Source organism: Cibotium barometz, chromosome 60 (assembly GCF_041138505.1).
Source record: "Cibotium barometz isolate CiBa-2024 chromosome 60, ASM4113850v1, whole genome shotgun sequence".
Lineage (NCBI taxonomy): Eukaryota > Viridiplantae > Streptophyta > Polypodiopsida > Cyatheales > Cibotiaceae > Cibotium > Cibotium barometz.
In genome coordinates, this window is record NC_141105.1 from 14661400 (window position 1) to 14681110 (window position 19711).

General features: G+C 40.3%; 1 protein-coding gene across 4 annotated transcripts in view; it reads right to left on the reverse strand.

The window, feature by feature from the left end:
- Positions 1–6778: 6778 nt before the first annotated feature.
- Positions 6779–19711, reverse strand: part of LOC147605027 (Tetratricopeptide repeat (TPR)-like superfamily protein) — a 59925-nt gene continuing 46992 nt past the window's right edge. For 2 of the 4 annotated variants that reach the window (XM_086794100.1, XM_086794101.1), the window contains 3 exons: positions 8125–8168; positions 7782–8027; positions 6779–7625 (listed from right to left, as the gene is read on the reverse strand). In XM_086794100.1, the coding sequence (XP_086650226.1) occupies positions 6876–7625; positions 7782–8027; positions 8125–8168 (1040 nt within the window). In that variant the 3' untranslated portion in view covers positions 6779–6875. Of the gene's footprint in view, positions 7626–7781; positions 8028–8124; positions 8169–8288; positions 8381–19711 lie in introns of those variants that run through there. The other 2 variants (XM_086794104.1, XM_086794102.1) reach the window with 2 other exon arrangements.

The following is a 19711-nucleotide window of genomic DNA, read 5'->3' on the forward strand; positions in this document are numbered from 1 at the left end:
CCACAAAGGCATAGCTTAAAGGTTCTTATGGACATGGAATACCAATCAAGAAAACTCGTGCGACACCAAAATTGATAATCATCACATTGATTTTATCAAATAAAAAATAACATGTACAAAAAGTTTAATACAAAAGAAAAATGATCATGTTCATACTACCTCTCAATTCACAAGCCATACGACACCTCAATCGATACCCTCGTATAGTGGGACTCCTCAATCAGTACCCTCACACATCTCATGTAGTGCGACACCTCAATCGGCACCCTCGTATAGTGGGACACCTCAATCAGTACCCTCACACATCTCATGTAGTGCGACAACTCAATCGGTACCCTCGTATTTCTCATTGCTATACTCAAACGCTATCCATGTTAGTTAAACAATTAATTAAATACATCAATTAATCCTCCCAACATCGTCTTGAGATATAGACAACCCATAAATAATCAAATAACAACCACATGTTTGCCGGGCTACCTTGGGAATCACCCCTTCATACAAATCAACTAAAACAAATAGTGGAGGCAGCCACACATGTTTGCCATGTGTAAGTACCCTGAAAATCACCCCTCCATATATGAACCAACTGAAACAAACAGTGGAGGCACAAAAGCATGCCATATACGGACATCCCCGATATACAGTTGTATAAGCGCATGAGAGAATGGCTTCATGATTGGTGTGAAAGACTAGATCTAGAATGGCTTCATGATTTCCCTTGATTGAGCATATGTAGTGAACCAATCAAATGAATGTATGTAAGATGAGTCAAAGTGTCATATACCACATAGGCGTGTTGTACATACACACATAAGCTGGTAAAAATATAAAAGACATAAATGTGTCTGGAGTAAGTGTATGAAACCAATCTGATATCCCATACCACCAAATTAATTCCATACATCACTTCCTTTTCATAATAGAAGTTTGAGACGGAGTGGCCATTTTCCTTTGAAACTTAAATTTTGACACAAATTTTTTTATCTAAAAATTTTATTTAAGTTATTAAACTTAAACTAATCTTGATGTTGAGTCTATGGTTTATTATTTAGGTTCTAAGTTTGAAAAAATATTATAAAAATATTTATAAAAAAGTTTTATAAAAGGCAGTAGATATATACATATACATACCTCCATCTTTGTGGTGTCATTGAAATTATCTGTCAAAAGAATTTTGACACTCAAGGATACGTGAGATTATGAACCGAGTAGATAAAATTAATTTTTTAATATATCAAAAGTTTAAGCGCAAATATGAATGTGAATGACTAGTAACAATTTTAACAATCTTAATTAAGCAAACAAGTCTCAATGATGAAAGATTAATTTACTTTTGAATTTTAAATAAACTTAAATAATAAACACGAAACTCAAGCGTAGAGAGTCGTACCTTCTTATATATTCGATTGCAATGAAACTCTACATTGAGAAAAATGTGAAAGAATGCAAACGGATAGAAATATAATTATTATTCCAAACATAACTAGGATTATATTTAAATATGACTTTATAAGAAATAAAACTTAAAGTTTTATTATTAATGAATATTTAAACATGATCACTTTTGTAAGGTTAGAAATGAGCAGCTTACTTGGAAAGTGTTTGAATCACCGTCTGAAAGATAAAACTTTCATAAAAATATTGAAAACATTATTCACTAAGTTATAGAGGATACATTGTAAGCAAATTTGATTGTTTTAAAAAATTATGAAAAATGAAGAATCAATTTACTACGATCATAAATATAATGAAATACCACTTTCAAAGTCGAGAGTTTTAAAGAGAAATGAATACAAAAAAAAAATTGTATAAAGTTTACATCCTTCTAATGATGCGGGTATGGTCGAGTATTAGTATCTTCTCAGGGAATAATTTGGTCCTAAGATAACGTAATCGATTTATAAATTCTTCATCCGTTATAGATTATTCATCTTCTATAGTATATCCATGTACGATGTCCATCCGCTCCTCTAAAAGGTGACAAAAACGTATGTTTGGAGTAAAAATCGTGGTGTTTTTATTACATATAAAAATAAAGCATCCCTCGTGATCATGTGCCCAAAGCTTTGACCATTCATCTTGTTGCTTGTTGTTGAATATCCGTAATAGTTGTTGAAAAATAACATGGTTTCGTTTACATATACATGCTAAACGGGTACATTGTGTCATGAGTCGCATGAGTTCCGATTGTGTAAGTGGATCATGGGGGGTGATGACCGAGTCATAATGCTATAATCATCCAAAAAAAATTAACATGAGAATACTATGCTGGACAATTAATTTTGATTTTAATGAGGGAGTCTTAAGGTTAAGCACTATTATAATTTTCAATACAATGAAATTTAATAGAAATTCTAAAGAAATGAAAAGAAGTAACACGATTATAATCTAAAGAAATGAAAAGAAGTAACACATTTTCTAACGTTTATAATTCAAAACCAAAGAAATAAATTTAAATACATCTTTAATCTAAGACCAAGGATGCCATGAGTTATGCTCAAACAGTTTAAAGAGATATCAAGGGAAGGTGTTTTTGAGGTTAGTGATAGCTATTATGAAAAATGTTGCCAAATAATTGGATACGTGGATACGGATTTCAGAAATCATATTGCAATACAAAATATACAACTTGGGTAGGGAATGTATTATGGATAATAGTCGTAATATTGAAGTCTACGACTTTTGTTGTGGAGTCCCAAGCAATTCCTCGTTGTTGCCATAGTATGATAGAAGTCCATCCTTTACAAAAGGACCATGGAAGAGATTCATGGTCAATGAGTTTCTCGACTAGAATGTAACTATGTGGTCCGGTAGTCTCTCTTAGTGCCCATAAAAGTGGTCGAATTGAGAGTTGCCCAGTCATTTTTTATGTTGATTTCAAACCAAGGTTGTCGAACTTTACAAGACAAGGAAACTCGTAAGCAAATTTTAGATAAGGGTCTTTTAAATATCACATAACATCGAATCTAAAAAAAGACTTAAACGGAAGACATGTTTTTGATCTACCTATATTTATATGTTATGCTTTGTTGTTTAATAGTAAGAAGGCATTGAAAAAAATTTAAATACATGTGAACAATTAGTATAATTAAATTAAGAATGTGGTGAGTTGAGAGATTTTAAGCGTAAGCGTATAAACTTTTATCGTCGTGAGAAATAAAATGGATAGTTGGAGTAAACTTTTACTAAATTACTTGTCTAGCTTTAGAATGGTCATTTAAGACATTTCCTCTTGGACGATGAGTGTCTATAGTCTCTAGGTCGATGAGTGTCTATAGTCTCTAGGCTTTTTAGAGATGATTAAAGCTATTAAAAGCTTTAATTTTGGGTCTTAAGTAATTCTTATTAAAAATTATAAGCAACTAATATATTAAAGATACAGAGTTCTTATGTATATTTTATTATTAATCTCTTTAATTTCAACTGCATCTCATTCAGTGATGGTCATTGAATTTACAATTGAAATTGAGTATATATAAAAAGCTTGATTATTAAGCCTTTCATCAAGGCTTTAAAGCTTAATAGTTAAGCCTCTAAAATTTGTTGTATGCGCAGAAAGAAGAGAGATAGTTGGGATAAGGTATATATATATATATCGTTGTTTCGAAAAATTTTGTATCAAAGCTTTATTATTAAAGATTAACAAAACTTAATAAAACTTTATTATTTTAAAGCTTTGTTATTAAAGCCTAACAACGTAACTTTATTAATAAAGCTTACAAAAATTTTTGACCAGTTGATCGACATAACGCAAGAAATCTATAACAATCGTCATCGAGTGGAAGGAAGAGAAAGAATCCACCAAGCAATCACAACCCAAAAATAATTTTAAAAAAAAACTTTCGTATTTTACACTTCATAAAACTTGTATATTTAATAAGCTTTTCCTTTTTCAAACGTGCAACACTATGAAAAATTTAGTTTAATAAAGCTGTTAAAGTTTTATTTAGCAAGCTTCAAATTGTAAAGTCGCTACAAATTACATAATCAACGCATCATCAATCCCCTCCCTTCTTCTTCCACGATCGTGCAACATCGCCATGCGACCATCCGAGGGAAGCAGATTAAAATTTTAGGTATGCTACGCTTCACAATTTATGAAAGAAACTAATATTTGAGAGCTAAAACCCTCCCAAACCATCCATTATAGAATCATCTCTTGGCCACTACCTAGAATTTTGAAAATAGGAGAATGCTACTCATGCCTTGGTCATCACACCCATAAAGAAAGATCTCCAAACCAAAATCAAATTCTTAAAACCATTTTTAAGAAACTAAACGTAGTTTTTCTTCCACAATAGTGATATTTGAAAGAAGGGTAGCATTAATTTCTAGCCATTGATTCAATTCTCCATCCAAGGGTCTATACAAATCCCATAACCATTCAAATTCAATCTTTGACCCAAAGGTTTCCTAAGCTTGCCATTCTTTATCCTTTGGTTTCTTGTAAGCTTTCCCTCATTTACCCTTTGGTTTCTGGTGAGTTAACCTTCTTTAAGAATGTACACCGAGATCTAATACCACTGTCACGAGACCCTTTTTGTACTTCTTAAAGAATTAATTAAAAATTTTACAAATTATATCATAATTAAAACAAAGATAAATTAAAATTGATAATTAAATAATTAAGCATATCACAAGACGAAAGAATTAGAATAACATTACCATCAAAAGTAAAGGATAAAGAATATCACAATAAACCAGATAAGGTGCAATCTCTCCCCTCGAACGTGTAGCTCTTTCACACCTTGAGTATTTAGAGAATTTTATTCATAAAAATTAACCCAAAGAGCTAAAGAATAGATAAGCATACAAATTAAGCTTGCTTTTTCTACTTTTGATATATTCCTTTACATATTTTTAATCATACCAAAATCCCTAAAGTTTGTACATATAAAAACCTTTGCCCAAATAAAATTGCTAATAGACCTTGTTACATATAATGACTTTGTACACATTTGCACATATATATTAATCTTGTGCTCACTTGCACATTCCATTAAGTTGAATCCTACATAAATTAAGTTAAACATATTTTTATACTATTATTAATTCATTATAAATATAATAAAATATATACTTGTAAAACAGAAGGAATCAGAGGAGAGAACAAAGAAGCATAGAGGACGAGAGAGAGAGAGAGAGAGAGAGAGAGAGGTGTTGAATATCTTGAAGCTTTGTATATGTGTCCATCTTGTGTGCATCCATTTTGTGTACAAGTACTTATAAAATCTATATATGTGAACACCTCCCTACATGTGGATAAAATAACTATGCCACATCATTAGTGGGAGAGATGTGTTGACGTATCGTGTGTGTCAAAAGATGAGACTACTCTCAAGCCTACAAGAGCCATTGTACAACCTACAAAAGGCATTGTACTTGGTTATCTACAAACACTTCAATCATATCTTGCACATGTACACTATGGATCTATTTGACCCCCATAACCTGCATGTGCAACTCTTTAACCCTTGATACCAATAAATGGCATCTGAGCAACACTGATTTGTTGAACCTACTAGGTATAAGCTAGTGTGCATACATGTACCCCATCACTAATATCGTTGACCTCCACTCTCTTCTCAATGTGTTATCCCTACCTCACGACTCACGCTCTTGTGTCGTGAGGTCGACCAAAGTTCTCGCCTCCGTCAACGCCGCTTACACAATACCACCACCGTGAACTTACCCATCAACATTAGTCTAATGCTCATTCCGCCCAAGACTACCCATCTTCTCTTGGCACATCAACCCAACTCCGGACCACAATAGCGTGTACATACTCTACAACATTTTTAAAAAAAATAGGCATTCCAGAGAAATTAAATCCTTACAACATTCTCAAAATAAAAGCTTCTATTAATTCAAAATTTCGGGCTTTCCTTTATGTGATGTAAATCACCCAATTAGAGTGATTTCATTTCATTAAAATTTGAGGATTTTCAATTTGAAAGTCTCACATTGATTGAAGTCCCTCCCCCCTGATGGAGGGTCCTCCCAAACACGATGGAGGGTGTTTCGACACTGGCCTGCAAAAGCGACACCACAAGAAACTAGTATCTTCATTGGCATTCCCAAAAAGGGGGTCAAAAATCCTAGTCATTATCTATGTTTCGTGTTTTTGTGTGACGTGGGTACTCATACCAAGGTAGTCCCCAAAAATTGATTTGTAATAAATATTCAATATATTCATCAATATGTGTTTTTACACCCTTGTGTAAGGCTCCTTATGTGTAATCTCTCTTAGGAGCTATAAGGGACGAAGAGTTGGCCTTAATGCTCGATGTCTGGAGGATTAGCATGGCACCAGAAGTGCGCATGGCTAGAACACTCCCTTGCAACATGTGATGGAGTTACGAGCAATCACGTCTGTGCCCATCTCTTGTGTAACCATTCTATGAGTGTATGAGTTCTTAATTCTTATGTTTGTGTGTGAACACCTACTAGGTGTGAACATCCCCTTATATATTAAGTGTGCCACATGTCATTAGTGTGTGTGTACATGTGCTGTGTGTATGTCAAAGGTTACGGCTACTCTCAGGCCTTCAAAAAGCATACACACTCTCTCTTTGAAGTATTGTTATCTGTCTCTCTCTACACATGCACACAATGGATCTGCTTGACCCCCCTTAACCTGCATGTGCAGCTCTCTAACCCTATACCATTTTTATTTTTATTTTTGGGATGCCGCAGGGGGATTGGATTTCCTGCTCCGGAAGCTCAAAATGAAAACTATTGCTTAGACCTATCTTTTTCTAAGGCAGGCCAAAAGTTTATATAATTACACAAACATTATTAAATCATAAATGGAGATTATCCGACACACATACTTTGGCGTGACGCAATACTCATGGCTTCAAAAAGATCGCCTAGGACCTAACAGCCTGCAAGGCTTTAAGTCTTAATAATAATACGCTGGCGAGATCATGCAGAGTCGCACACTGGCCATCCACCATCTTTCTAAGAACAGGATCAGGCCGCCATGTCTGAAATACTGCAGCTATCCTCTCACCCATTTCATCCATTGAATTAGGACTTGATTCCAAGGCATGGAGAACCAAACCGGGCGTGCGAGCAGCGTCAGTTACAGCTATAGGCTTAGCCTGCCTCCGTCCCTCCAGTAAATCCAGATAAACGCGTACATCTTTTGCCTTTAGGGCCTTTGACAGTGCTGCTAACCAGGAGATTAGTGTCTCCAATTGATTACAAAACACATCAGCACATGTGTGAAGGGCAACAAGCAGATTTTGGCGGTCACTATCTGCTGAAACATCCGATTGAGCAACCGGAACTGCACTTTTCTTCTTCTTCTTTCCAGTTTTGCCAGCTGGTTGCAAGCTTCTTAGCCACATTTGCAAACACAAACTGTACCACGTGAAGGCTTCAGTAATAATGCACACTAATGAAGGGAGAGAGGACCACGATGCAACCATGTCCGGATGAGAAGGTTTCCAGTCCATAGCGTCAGGGATCTTGGCAAAGCTTGTCAGTTCCGCAACTAAATATGTTGCCAACTCATTCAAATTTGATAAAGCTTTGGTGGAAGGCTGTGAAGCAATCTGATAAGCAGTCCAGAACAGTGCTAGAGAGAACACATCTGATGCTTCCACATTGAGATCCTGCAGCAAAGACTAGAAACGTAAGCGCTCCACCCACACACCCCTGCATACCCGCACACACATACCCCCCACCCAACCCTGCACACACACACACGCGCGCACACATTGCACAATTCATCTTCCTAAAGCGGCACATCTGTCCTAAGGCCTGTTTACCATTAAGTAGGATCTCACTGATGAGAAATCAGCAAAGTGGTCCTGTAGCTTCTCCCACGAAAAGCCAAGAGTCTTTCCATACTTTTCAACAAGGTGCTTTAGCTCATCAACATGAGGTTTGGCAGCACGCTCCCTGCCTTCATCTCTGGAACCAACCACGCCAAAGGACAAGTATATAAGCCGAGGAAGCAAACACCGTCTGCAGAGGTTATGGCGCCAATTTTCCTGCCTGAGCAAGACTTGTTCCTGCCAGTCAGTAAAAAATGTCCCATTCTAAGCATCTCCAGCACACTGTCAAAGAAAATTATGCAGCTGTGAGCCTCATTCGTGCTTGATGCAATACCTTGGGTTCCCTTTGTTGCAAACTTGGTTGTCCATCACTAGTGCCTGTCATTATCAACATTAAAGAAATGCTTTGAGTATGTATGTTGTAGAGGCTAGCTCGTATAGTATGTATGTTGTAGAAACTAGCTCGTATGCAGAATGCAAAATACCACTGGACATCAACATAAACATACTCAATCATGCCCGCTCCCAACTCCACACCGCCACTCCCCAACAAGACAACACAATCTGGACCAATAAATCCCAGCATCTACCTGTGACACCATCTTGCTCACAAATCACAGTAGGAAGTCAGTTGTCTAACCAACATACGCTGTATTGCTGTATCAAGCTACAGCCTACCACCTATCCAGATGCCAGGATATTTGGGGATTCATATGTCACAAGCACTCAAGATTGTTGCTAGATGCAGCGGCAGTGATGGGTTAACACCAATAGGACCATCCAGGCCACTTTTTACCCTCCAAAAGAGGAGTTTTTTCCCCTGGGCTCTTATGCATGTAGCTTGCCCTTCTTTTACTTTACTTTGACACTTACCCAATGCAATTTCTGCCTCTCCTTGTACTCTCATGATTGCTTCTACGTGGGGTTCTGTGCTTGGCTGCGGCCTTCATTCCAAAATTTGGTATCAAAGCAAGCTTTTATCACCAGGGACTTCTCTTTCTCCATTTTCAGCTCATTTGCTGCTCACAGTTGCGATACAGGCTGCAGCCCGTTTTTGCATCTTTAGCCTATTTTGGTTTTTTTTCCCAGGCTTCCTACTAGGCTTCTTATAGGCCCCAGCAAGGGTTTTCATCAGAAAACCCTGCTCTTGGTGCAGCCCGGGGCTGATTTTCAGCTCACGCAGCATTATTTTTTTTGGGACCACTCCACCAAGCCAGCATCCAACTAGAAAACCCCCTGGTCAATTTTCTGGTTTCTGTAATTCCACCCTCCAGAATTTTTTACACCGTTGCGTTCCTTGTCATCTTCCGAGTCTACCAAGCCGAAGGTCATCAAAATCGGAGCTCGTTTAGGCCTTCAAAACCTCTCTGCAAATTTTCAGCTTTCACGAAAACAGAGCTGAACCAAGCATAGAGGCGCATCCGGCATTCTTCAAGCTCTCTTTCAGTGGTATCGACATTGACTTTCGGCATCCGGACAACTATCAAACCTGACTTTTTTGTCAGCAAGCCTCTATTCAGATAACTTTTATATTCCTACACTTCATAATTTCAGTACATTTGCAAGTCTTTGCCATCAGTGGGTCGCTTGGCATCTCTCAAAGTTGCCATTCAGCGGATGACGGGTGTCTACAGTGCATTGTGCAGGGCATTTGTTTTGGCTCAATTAGTGCGTTTGTTTTGAGTAATGGCTGGCAGAATGTATCAATTGGTTGGGAGCAGAGGACAAGTTGCATGGTTTCAACTACCCTCTTTGGTCATACATAATGCGTCATGTTTTGGTTGCCAAAGGCTTATGGGATGTAGTCAATGGCCGTGAAGCTCGACCAGAAGAGCAACCAGCTCCTAGAGTCATCAAGAACTCACTTAGATGAGATTACAGGTGATGAAAACCAAGGTCCAAGTGAAACAACTGGTTCTACTCGTACATCTGGCTCATCAAATACATGTGGTTCAAGGAGTACAACACATACTGGTGGTCCTGATGTTGGTCGAGCTTCTACTCCAGACCAAGCTAGATGAGAAGGAAGAGATGCACAAGCACATGCAATGATTGCTCTTTCTGTGAAGAAGTCCATTATCCCACATATTTGCTCTTGTGACATTGCCGAGCAGGCATGGGAAGCACTTACATCTTTGCAAAGAGGCTAAGGTAGCTTATTTAAGAAGACAACTAGAGTCAGAGCATATCAATGAGGGACATTCAATGGATGCTTGCTTGACAAAGACTACAGAAAGCTTGGGCACTACATCAATGACTGCCGAAAGAGGTTGGAAAACGAAAAGAAGAAGGATGCCAGAATGTCGGTTGTTGATGCTTCAGCACCAAGTGCTGAAAAGAAAGATGCTTCAAATTATACACATGATGAGTAGTCTCTTGTGGTGCAGTACAGCTATGATCCATCAATGCATGTATGCATGTCATTATCTGACTCTACTGTTTGGTTCTTCGATAGTGGTGCTAGCAAGCACATCACGTCAAAGCATATGCTATTAACTACACTTGGGACTGGGACTGCTCCTGAGGTGGCAGTGTGGCGTGTGCAAATAACTCTTCATATCCAATAAAAGATGTTGGCCATGTTGTACTTACCGATGCCACCAGTGGTATAATTACACTCAAGGATGTACTTTATGTATCGAGCATCAAGAAGAACTTGTTATCAGTTTCAGCCATTACTAGGACAAACCTACTGATCAAATTTACTAGGGCAGACCTACTGGTCAAATTTATGGATGACAAGTGTACTATGCATGACAAGAATGATGGTAATGCTATTGTTGCTTCTGGTCATGGTCACCACGAAATGCGTTTTGTTGCTGTTGGAACGGAAATGTGCTTCGCTATTGAAATGTTTCAATCATGGACGTTTTGTCCAACGTTTCTAGCCAGCTGAAAAGTCAAGAAGGAATAATATGGATACAATATGACTTGGAATGAGCAAAACACCCAGAATTGTCCATGGATGCAATCAACAATGCATCATAGTTTTAAACTTTGTTTGATTATTCGCTAGTGAATTTTGGTGCTTTTGTTTTCTTGATTGTAAGTATTAAAGTAAATCTGTAAATAGGTTTGAAGGTCCAAATTTGAAATTTTAGATTTGGGTCTCCAAATTGGAGAGAAAAAATGTACTTTCACTCTCCAATTGAAGACCCGAATATGAAATTTCACATTTTGGCAGGCCCAAATTTAAAACTTCATATTTGGGCTCCCAAATTGGAGGAAAAAATTGCAATTTTCCTCTCCAATTGAAGACCCAAATCTGAAATTTCACATTTAGGTCCCTAATTTGGAGACGAAAATTGCACTTTTTCTCTCCAATTGAATGTCCAAATGTAAAATTTCATATTTCGCTTCCCAGCCTTTAGATTTTATGTATATAATCGTTTCGGTCTATCATTTCATTGTCCACCTGCCCAGCGTTGCAACGTTTCATTTCAAAATAAATCGTTTCAGCAACATTTCGTTGCAACAGTGAAACGTTTCGCGGTGACCTTGCTTCTGGCACACGATGTCATGGGTTGTGCAAGCTTGATTCTTATGAGAGAGTTATGCATAATGCATATTCTGTGGTTGCTACTAAAACCATGAGTGATGCGGAGCTTTGGCATGCCAAGCCCGCTTTCGTCACTTAAATTTCAAGAGTTTGTTACACCTTCAAAGGCATGATATGGTGTCAAAAATACCACAGCTTGAGGCCCAATAAAGCATGTATGTGAGCAGTGTATTCTTGGCAAGATGCAACTCACAGCATTCCCCAAAGACATGTGTGCAACAGCTATCCAAAAATACAGCTTGTGCATAGTGATATATGCGGTCCGATGAGGACACCGTCTATTGGTGGTGGCATACCTGGGTGTATCCTTTGAAGGGTGAAGATGAGGCATTTATGTGCTTCAAACACTTCTTGTCAATGGCTGAAAATGTATCCGATCAAAAGCTTGGTACATTACGTACACACAGAGGTGAGAGTATATGTCAAGGGATTTTGCAGCATTTATGGCCGAAAGAGCCATAAAACATCAGTGCACACTGCCTTACACACCTTAGCAAAACGGTGTGGCTGAGAGGAAGAATGGAACTCTCATGGAGATGGCATGATGCATGGTAAAGGGCTAGGATTTGCCTCATGGTTTTTGGTGGGAGACTTCTATGTGTGCTACATATGTACTCAAGAAATGCCCATCAAATGTGGTTTTTGCAGAAACCTTAGTTCAGCCCATGCTCATGTAAAAAACAGTAAAATGTAGCCTCACAAGATCTATTTGATACTCTCTTTCCTTTGTTCAATTCAGGACACCTTTTGTGGGGCAGTCAAATGTTCATCAAAGAGCTGAAAATGCCCCCAATGGCTGAAAATCAGCATAAACCCATAGATGAAGACATAGTGGATGATGCAGTGGATGAGGAACGGACAGCCATATAGGTAACAGGAGTCCAGTCACCTAGATGGTTATTGGATACATTCTGTGACAACACATTGGATATTCCATTGTCTAGTCGAACACGTGCAGGTTCTTATCATGCATCTAGTTCATTTGTGGATCACTCTCTTGTTGTGAGTACATGTAATGAAAAGAAACCTGTTTCTTTTGAAGAAGCACAAGAAAATGATCATTGGTTGCATGCAATCTACAAGCCATGCAAGATGGGTATTATTCCATACTCAAGAATGACACTTGGAATCTGGCAGATTTGCCATATGGCAAGCCGGCCATAGGTACGAAATGGGTTTACAAGCTTGGACGGTAGCATTGATCGCTAAAAAGCCAAGTTGTTGCAAAGGGTTATACCCAACAGAAAGGGATTGATTTTGATAAGACCTTTGCACCCACGTCTCGTATGACTAACATCAAGTGTATTATTGCTTTGGCGGCACGTCATGTGTAACATGCGGAAGCTTACAAACAGGATTATATTTCAAATAACGAATATTCAGTATCTCGGTTCCCGACGATTTTGCACAATGTCGCGGACATGAGAGAGAGAGAGAGAGAGAGAGAAAGAGAGAGACAGAGACAGAGAGACAGACACAGTACACCCAACCGGGTCCCAAATACGCTCTACAGGGCCCCCACCAAGGATAGTGTATTTGCTTTATTGAATGATGAGAAAAGACTCAAATCTGTAGATCTTCTCTTGCTGTAAAACTTCATCCTGTAGATCATCTCGTTCTTGACCTTCAAACTTCACCTTTGTGTTACGCTCCCCTTGGTTATCCTGGCCCTTAGAACAATTCAGCACTTCGTGAATTATGAGATGCCTAAGAGACTCTCTAGTCTGTGCTCATATAGTAATCATAGATGCTGGTCGGTGGATGCTTAAAGGCTATCGGCCTGTTCCACGACCTGTTTCAGCTCCATATATTGGGTGCCTTTTCCCTATTGGCTAGCTGCTGTTTGGCAGCCAATGTGTCCTGGCCATGCTGTCCACGTTGCCTCTGAGGCTGGCCGACAGGCTATCCAGGCCATCTAGGCCTGGTCGCCTTGCTGCCTATGCCCTCCAGGCTTGGCCGTTAGTATGCACAGCCAAGTGTTGGCTATTGGGCTTGGCCATGGGCCTCCTTGGCCCCTAGGGTCGCCTACAAGGCCTACCCCTTTTCTATGCAAGGGTCTTAACCCTTTTCTTGGGTGGCCCACAAGGATGCCCCTTCCATCTACATGCAACCACATGCTCTACTCAGATGCATGGTATTTGGCTACAAGCTGAACACTTGGAGCACCTGTCATCATTCCAAAGGGTGACTCACAGTACGGACTGGCACAACTTCATTTGCAAGACTTGCACACCTGACCAGGACCATGTACAGGACTTGTACACCTGACCTTGGGCCTCCTACGCTATAGCCAGACTCCAAGATCTCCTGGTATGACTCCATCAATATGTTCGCTTTAGGCATTGAGGACAACCCCGTGGTCAAGACTGGAACGGTCTTCCAAATGCTACCTCATATGGAGTCCTGTCGATTGCCAAAGAAAAGAAATCATTCAAAACAGCTTGAACTAAAGGCAAATACTGTTCCCACTCACCTTGTTGGTCGTGGACATAACACTTCACCATTATCAAATAATGCCCTCCAAAAATGATTGGTAAACTTGGCATTAAGATCTTACACAATGGTCCTAGGTATCCCCCATACCGCCCCCATCGAGGAACAACAATGGTTGAACAGTCGGAGAACCCATCATCCTCATATTCACATGGAATGGTAGCCTAGGAGGCCAAATGGTTTAGGCCACCTATGGGGTACCAATGCCGAATAAACAATCTCGCAACATCCTCAGCAATCATGTTAGCCCCACAAGGAATAGGGATAACAAATTTGCTAAAACAATCAACAATCGTCAAACACTACGTATTACACTTACCCAAACTGGGAGACAAGTTCGACACGAAATCTATCAAAATGTCTTGAAAAGGTCCTTCGGCAATGGATGAAGGTTGTAGCAACCCTATCTTCTTCCCCCACAAGGAGCTTTCACCTTTTGACAAACCAGACACAGTTGCACATGAGTAAGCACATCTTGCCTCGTTCTTGGCCAATAAAACTACCGCTCTAACTTCTCCAAGGTCGAGTTCATGCCCCATTTGACCACCAGTATGACAGCATCATGGACATCATCGCGGGAGAAGAGTTGCTTGGAACTATTTCAACACGCAAAGTTGACCTTTGTAGAAAAGCCAACCATCGTGTATCAAGAAATGACATGGTCCTAGGGTGTCCAATCCTATTCCCACTAAGTACCTAATTCCACGGAATCCACGTACTTGTGCTTCATGTCATCTAGAACTATACCAGCAACTTACCCTAGCCAAGGGGATTGGATGTGGGACACGCTTCCTTTCTTACTCCAGGCAGCATCGGCCACTGGGTTGACCTAGCCTGGAAGATACTCGATCATACCACCAAACTGCTAGAAAATCTGGCTCCAGCAGTGCCAATGGTCACTCCAATTTGTGCTTGGGATCGTCTAAAGCCATCGCACAGCTTGATGATCTGCGGGAGCCTCAAAGTTGCGCCCATAAAGGAAATGTTTTCAATGCTTCAGGCCATGAATCACCGTGAGGAATTCTCGGTCATAAACCGAGTAGTTTTTCTCTGCAAGGATCATCTTGCAGAACATGTAAGCTACTAGATGTCCATTCTGTTGTTGCAAGACTGCTGCCATAGCGATGTTACTCGCAACGGTGATTACCTGAAATGGGTCATCCCAAGACGCTAATGCTAAAAAAGGAGCCTCCAATAATGCAACCTTGAGGTCCTTGAAAGCCTTCAAACCCCGAGGGGTCATCTTGATCTTCTGCCTTCAAGTCTTGCCATCTTTAAGCGAATTAGTCACAACTGCGAAACGTTGGAAAACTTGTCGATGTGGGTGGAATATGTAACTTGGTTGAACACAATGCTAATCAATACACTTAAATACACTAAGATTTGAAGGACACTTGCTCATATACAAGATATAAATTGCTGAATTGACAAGAGACACACAATGAGCCGGAACGGCCGACCCCTCCCTTAAGTAAATTGTATTACTATTGGAGAAATTCAATACATAGCTTCACGGGCATCCATTGCCAAATCCTCCATGCCAATGCATATGAAATTCAGCATTTAGAAAACAATGGTATGTCGATGAAGATCACCAAGAAGCTACCTTGATGCCCGGCCCGACTTCAGTGCCCATATTCTCTACCATTGGCTCTATGTTCTACCAAGCAAGGTAGCCACATCTTCAAGAGCACATAGGACAAGAGAAATACTACACAAGGCGGCTAAACAAGGAGTCCTGCCCTTCTACTGAATAAGTAATGACAACACATTGTCCAATTAGCTTACCAGTCTTCATAGAAGTTGTTGCAAGCGGAAGCCTTCGCGTTGGAAGCTTTAGAAGTGTTGATATCTTCGATTTGCCGCAATCCTTCGCGACAAAAGTCTTCAAGAGGATGAAGGGAACCCTGGGAAAGCTTCCCCTGTGGTTCAACTTGAGAAAGGAAGGCTGAAATTAGAGTTTTCAGCAAAAAGACCAGAAATTACAGCAAAAATGAGAGCTGTTTTGCTGAATTTCAGTCATTGGGAGTGAGTAGGAGAGTGATTAGCACTTGAAAACACTCTTGGAAGCTTGGAAAACACCCTAGCAAGTTGGGTATAGCTATGGAGAGCTTGGAAATGCAGAAAAATGGTGGAAAACAGAGTTTTTAGCCTCCAAAAATCCTCATGAAGAGAGAGCACGAATTTTCTCTTAATAAGTAAGTGAATTGGGGTCCAATCAGGTGAGAGGACATGGAGAGATGCCCATTTATGAGTAAAAAGAGAGGATCAGGTCCTGGACATTGAGTCTTGTCCGCCTCGGGACTTCAGTGAGTGTGAACTTGGAAGCGGTCATAATTTATAAGTGACTTTTGGGCGCCCAAACTTTAATGAAATGGGAACGCACTCACTTATAAATATTGGCTAAGTCCTAAGGGCTATTTGAGCCTAGATTGGGTTATACTTACCACCTGTTCACATGCCACACAACCATGTCAGCAGACAGTTTCACACGCACGGTTCACGGGCGGGCGTCTCCTAGCCCGGAACTACACATAGGTCTGCAGGCATGAAAACACCATGCAATTTCATTTGCAAGCAAGCACATAAAGATGCTATGCAATGCAGCATTGGCATGAGCAATTTCCGTTCATGAAACCATATAAGACCAGGCGTTTCCAGGCAAGTATATGCGATACCAAACCCAGTGGAAAGCCAATCCTCCAGGCGTTTCCGGGCATGTACACAAAGGCACAAGTCCCAGCGGAAAGCCAAGTCCTCCAGATATTCCGAGCATGATAACGTCAAGTCCCAGCGGAATATCATATCCAACTATACAGCATGACACGTGTCAATCACATGCATAGGCACATTCCATAAGCCATGGACACCAATCCAATATGTACATAGTGTGAAAGCAAGAGTGAACCATTCGGGTGGCCAAATGGTGACATTCTCCCCCGCTTCTAAACAGTTGTCCGTAACTGAAATGCATCCAAATATGTCTGAAGCACATGCGGGCAATCTTTGAATAACTCTTCATCTACCCATTTGGCATCAATGGAAAGATAGTTCCTAAACTTCACAAGGTAACGCCTCACAACTTTGCCTGCAACAAGCTTGCGTTTCTTGTGATACACAATCTGCTCTGGCTGCAAGTTCTCCTTAAGCTCATCCACTTGTGGTGGATCCTCAATGACCATTTCACTGGGCTCCGGCCCCACATACTTGCAAAGGAGACTCACATAAAAAGCATTGTGTATGTGCCAATGACTAGGTAATGCAAATCTGAAAGCCACTTCATTGATCTTCTCGATCACTCGAAAAGGCCCATAGTACCTGGTTGCAAGCTTAGGATATGCACCCTCTTTGCCAGGCCTCTTTGCAAGTCTTTCTTTCTCAAATTTCAGCAATACCCAATCATTCTCTTTAACATCTAATTGCCTTCTATGCTTGTCGGCAACCTTTTAATGCTTGTCTTGTGACCTTGCAATGGTTGTCCGCACCTAAGCAAAAGCAATATCCAAGTCTCTTACATACTCATCAGCTGCAAATATCTCATCCTTTGTGCGAAGGATGGGTGGCAAAACCACCTTACCATAAACAATCTCAAACGGGGCCTTTCCCGTAGATGCATGCACTATGTTGTTGTATGCAAATTCCACAAGCGGTAAGTACTTCTCCCAAGAAGATTTCTGATCCGCCACATAACATTTCAAGAGATCCAACACGGCTGAATTTGCAGCCTCACTTTGCCCATCCGTTTGAGGGTGATAAGCTGATGAGAAGTCCAATTTGGTGTCCATATTATCAAATAAGGCCCGCCAAAAGAGACTTGTAGTCCTGGGATCTCTATCCCCCACAATGGACTTCGGCATTCCATGATGTTTGAACACTTGTGCAAGATATATTTTAACCATATGCTCAGCTTTGATGGTCTTTTTGACCGGCAAGAAATGAGCTTGCTTGCTAAAACTGTCCACAATTGTCCAAATTGCATCATTACCTTGTTGGGTAGTCCATAATGAAATCCATTGTAATACTTTCCCATGGTTGCGTGGGAATAGGCAATGGCTGAAGCAAACCTGGTGCCTTTTGCCTATCAAATTTGACCTTTTGACAGGTGATACATGCACGTACATGTGCCTCTATATCCTTCCGCATACCTGGCCAAAAGAAATACCGCTCAATCATGTGCGTAGTAGGCATTATGCCTCTATGACCAGCATATGGAGGAGCATGGCACTCATCCAAAACCTTTTGCCTCATGTCAGACACCACACATAGGCAATTATCTTTCATGAGATAACCCTCTTTGATCACATGTGAGGCATGTGCATGACCAACCGTCAAATCAGCCCAAATAGTGGCAAAATCAGTATCCGTATGATATAAATCATGCATGGTAGACAAGTCCCCATGAGAGGCAACCGAGATAGCTGCTACATACGGCTTTCGTGACAATGCATCGACCACTACATTCTTCTTTCCCGGGGTGTGCAATATCTGAAAATGAAACATAGAGAGGAAATTGGCGATCCTCATATGCTTCTCTGATAACTTAGTTTGAGTAAGAAAATATCTCAAACTCTGGTGATCTGTCTTCACAATGAAATCAGCCCCAAGAAGGTAATGTTTCCATATAGTAAGTGCATGAATTACAACCAAGAGCTCTTTCTCATATATGCCAAGAGATAGCTCTGCATCATGCAACCTACGACTCTCATAAGCCACGGCATGTCCCTCTTGATTGAGGACAGCCCCTATGCAATTTCCAGATGCATCACATTCCACACAAAAAGGCTTTTGCAAATCCGGAACGATCAACACTGGACCATGAGTAGTTGCGTCTTTCAATTTGAGGAATGCATCTCTCTCTACATTAGTCCATTTGAACACGGCCTTCTTCTTTGTCAAATCATGCAAAGGAGAAGCAATCCATGCAAAGTGCCGAATGAACCTACGGTAGTAAGAGCATAATCCAAGAAAACTACGGATCTCATGCACCGAACTCAATTCGGACCAATTCCGAATTGCATCAATCTTTGAAGGATCCATCCGCACTCCATCTTTCGACACAATATACCCAAGATAATGTATCTCTGACAAGAAGAACTCACTCTTCTTTGCATTTATGAAGAGTTTATTCTTATGGAGCTCTTCAAAAACAATAGCCAAATGAGCTTTATGTTCTTCTTCGGTCTTCGAGAAGACTAGGATGTCATCAAAGAAGATACCTGTAAATTTCCTATATCCACGGAATATGCGATCCATCGTTCTATTGAATGTAGCCGGGGCATTTGTAAGACCAAAAGGCATAACAAGATACTCATAAAGCCCAAATGCTGTCCTGAAAGCAGTTTTGTGTACATCCTGAGGCGCTACACGCACTTGATGATATCCACTCTTGAGATCAATTCGGCTAAAGCATGCCGATCCATCCAACTTGTCAAGGATGTCGTCTATGTGTGGAATCGGAAACCGATTCTTGATGGTAAGCTTATTCAAAGCTCTATAATCCACACACATACGAAAGGATCCATCCTTCTTTTGAACCAAGAGGACGGGTGAACAATATGGGGAAGAGCTTACGCAAAAATAATCTTTTTCATTACTTTCTTAATTTGTACATGAGATACAAGGGGAATGGTATCACCCTCTTCACCAGCATCAATTACATGTTCTCGGCCTTTATGTATGAAGGTGATCCTGTTAGTCTTGTAAGCCTTGCACGGATCAATACATGTATGCCAAGGCTTTTCAAGCAATACATCACAGCCATTCAAAGGCGCCACAAAAAAATCCTCATGATCCACATAGCCTTAAATGTGTATACACAACTTGCCAAAAATAGGCATGACCTGCACTTCTCTACCAACAAAGGCAGCCC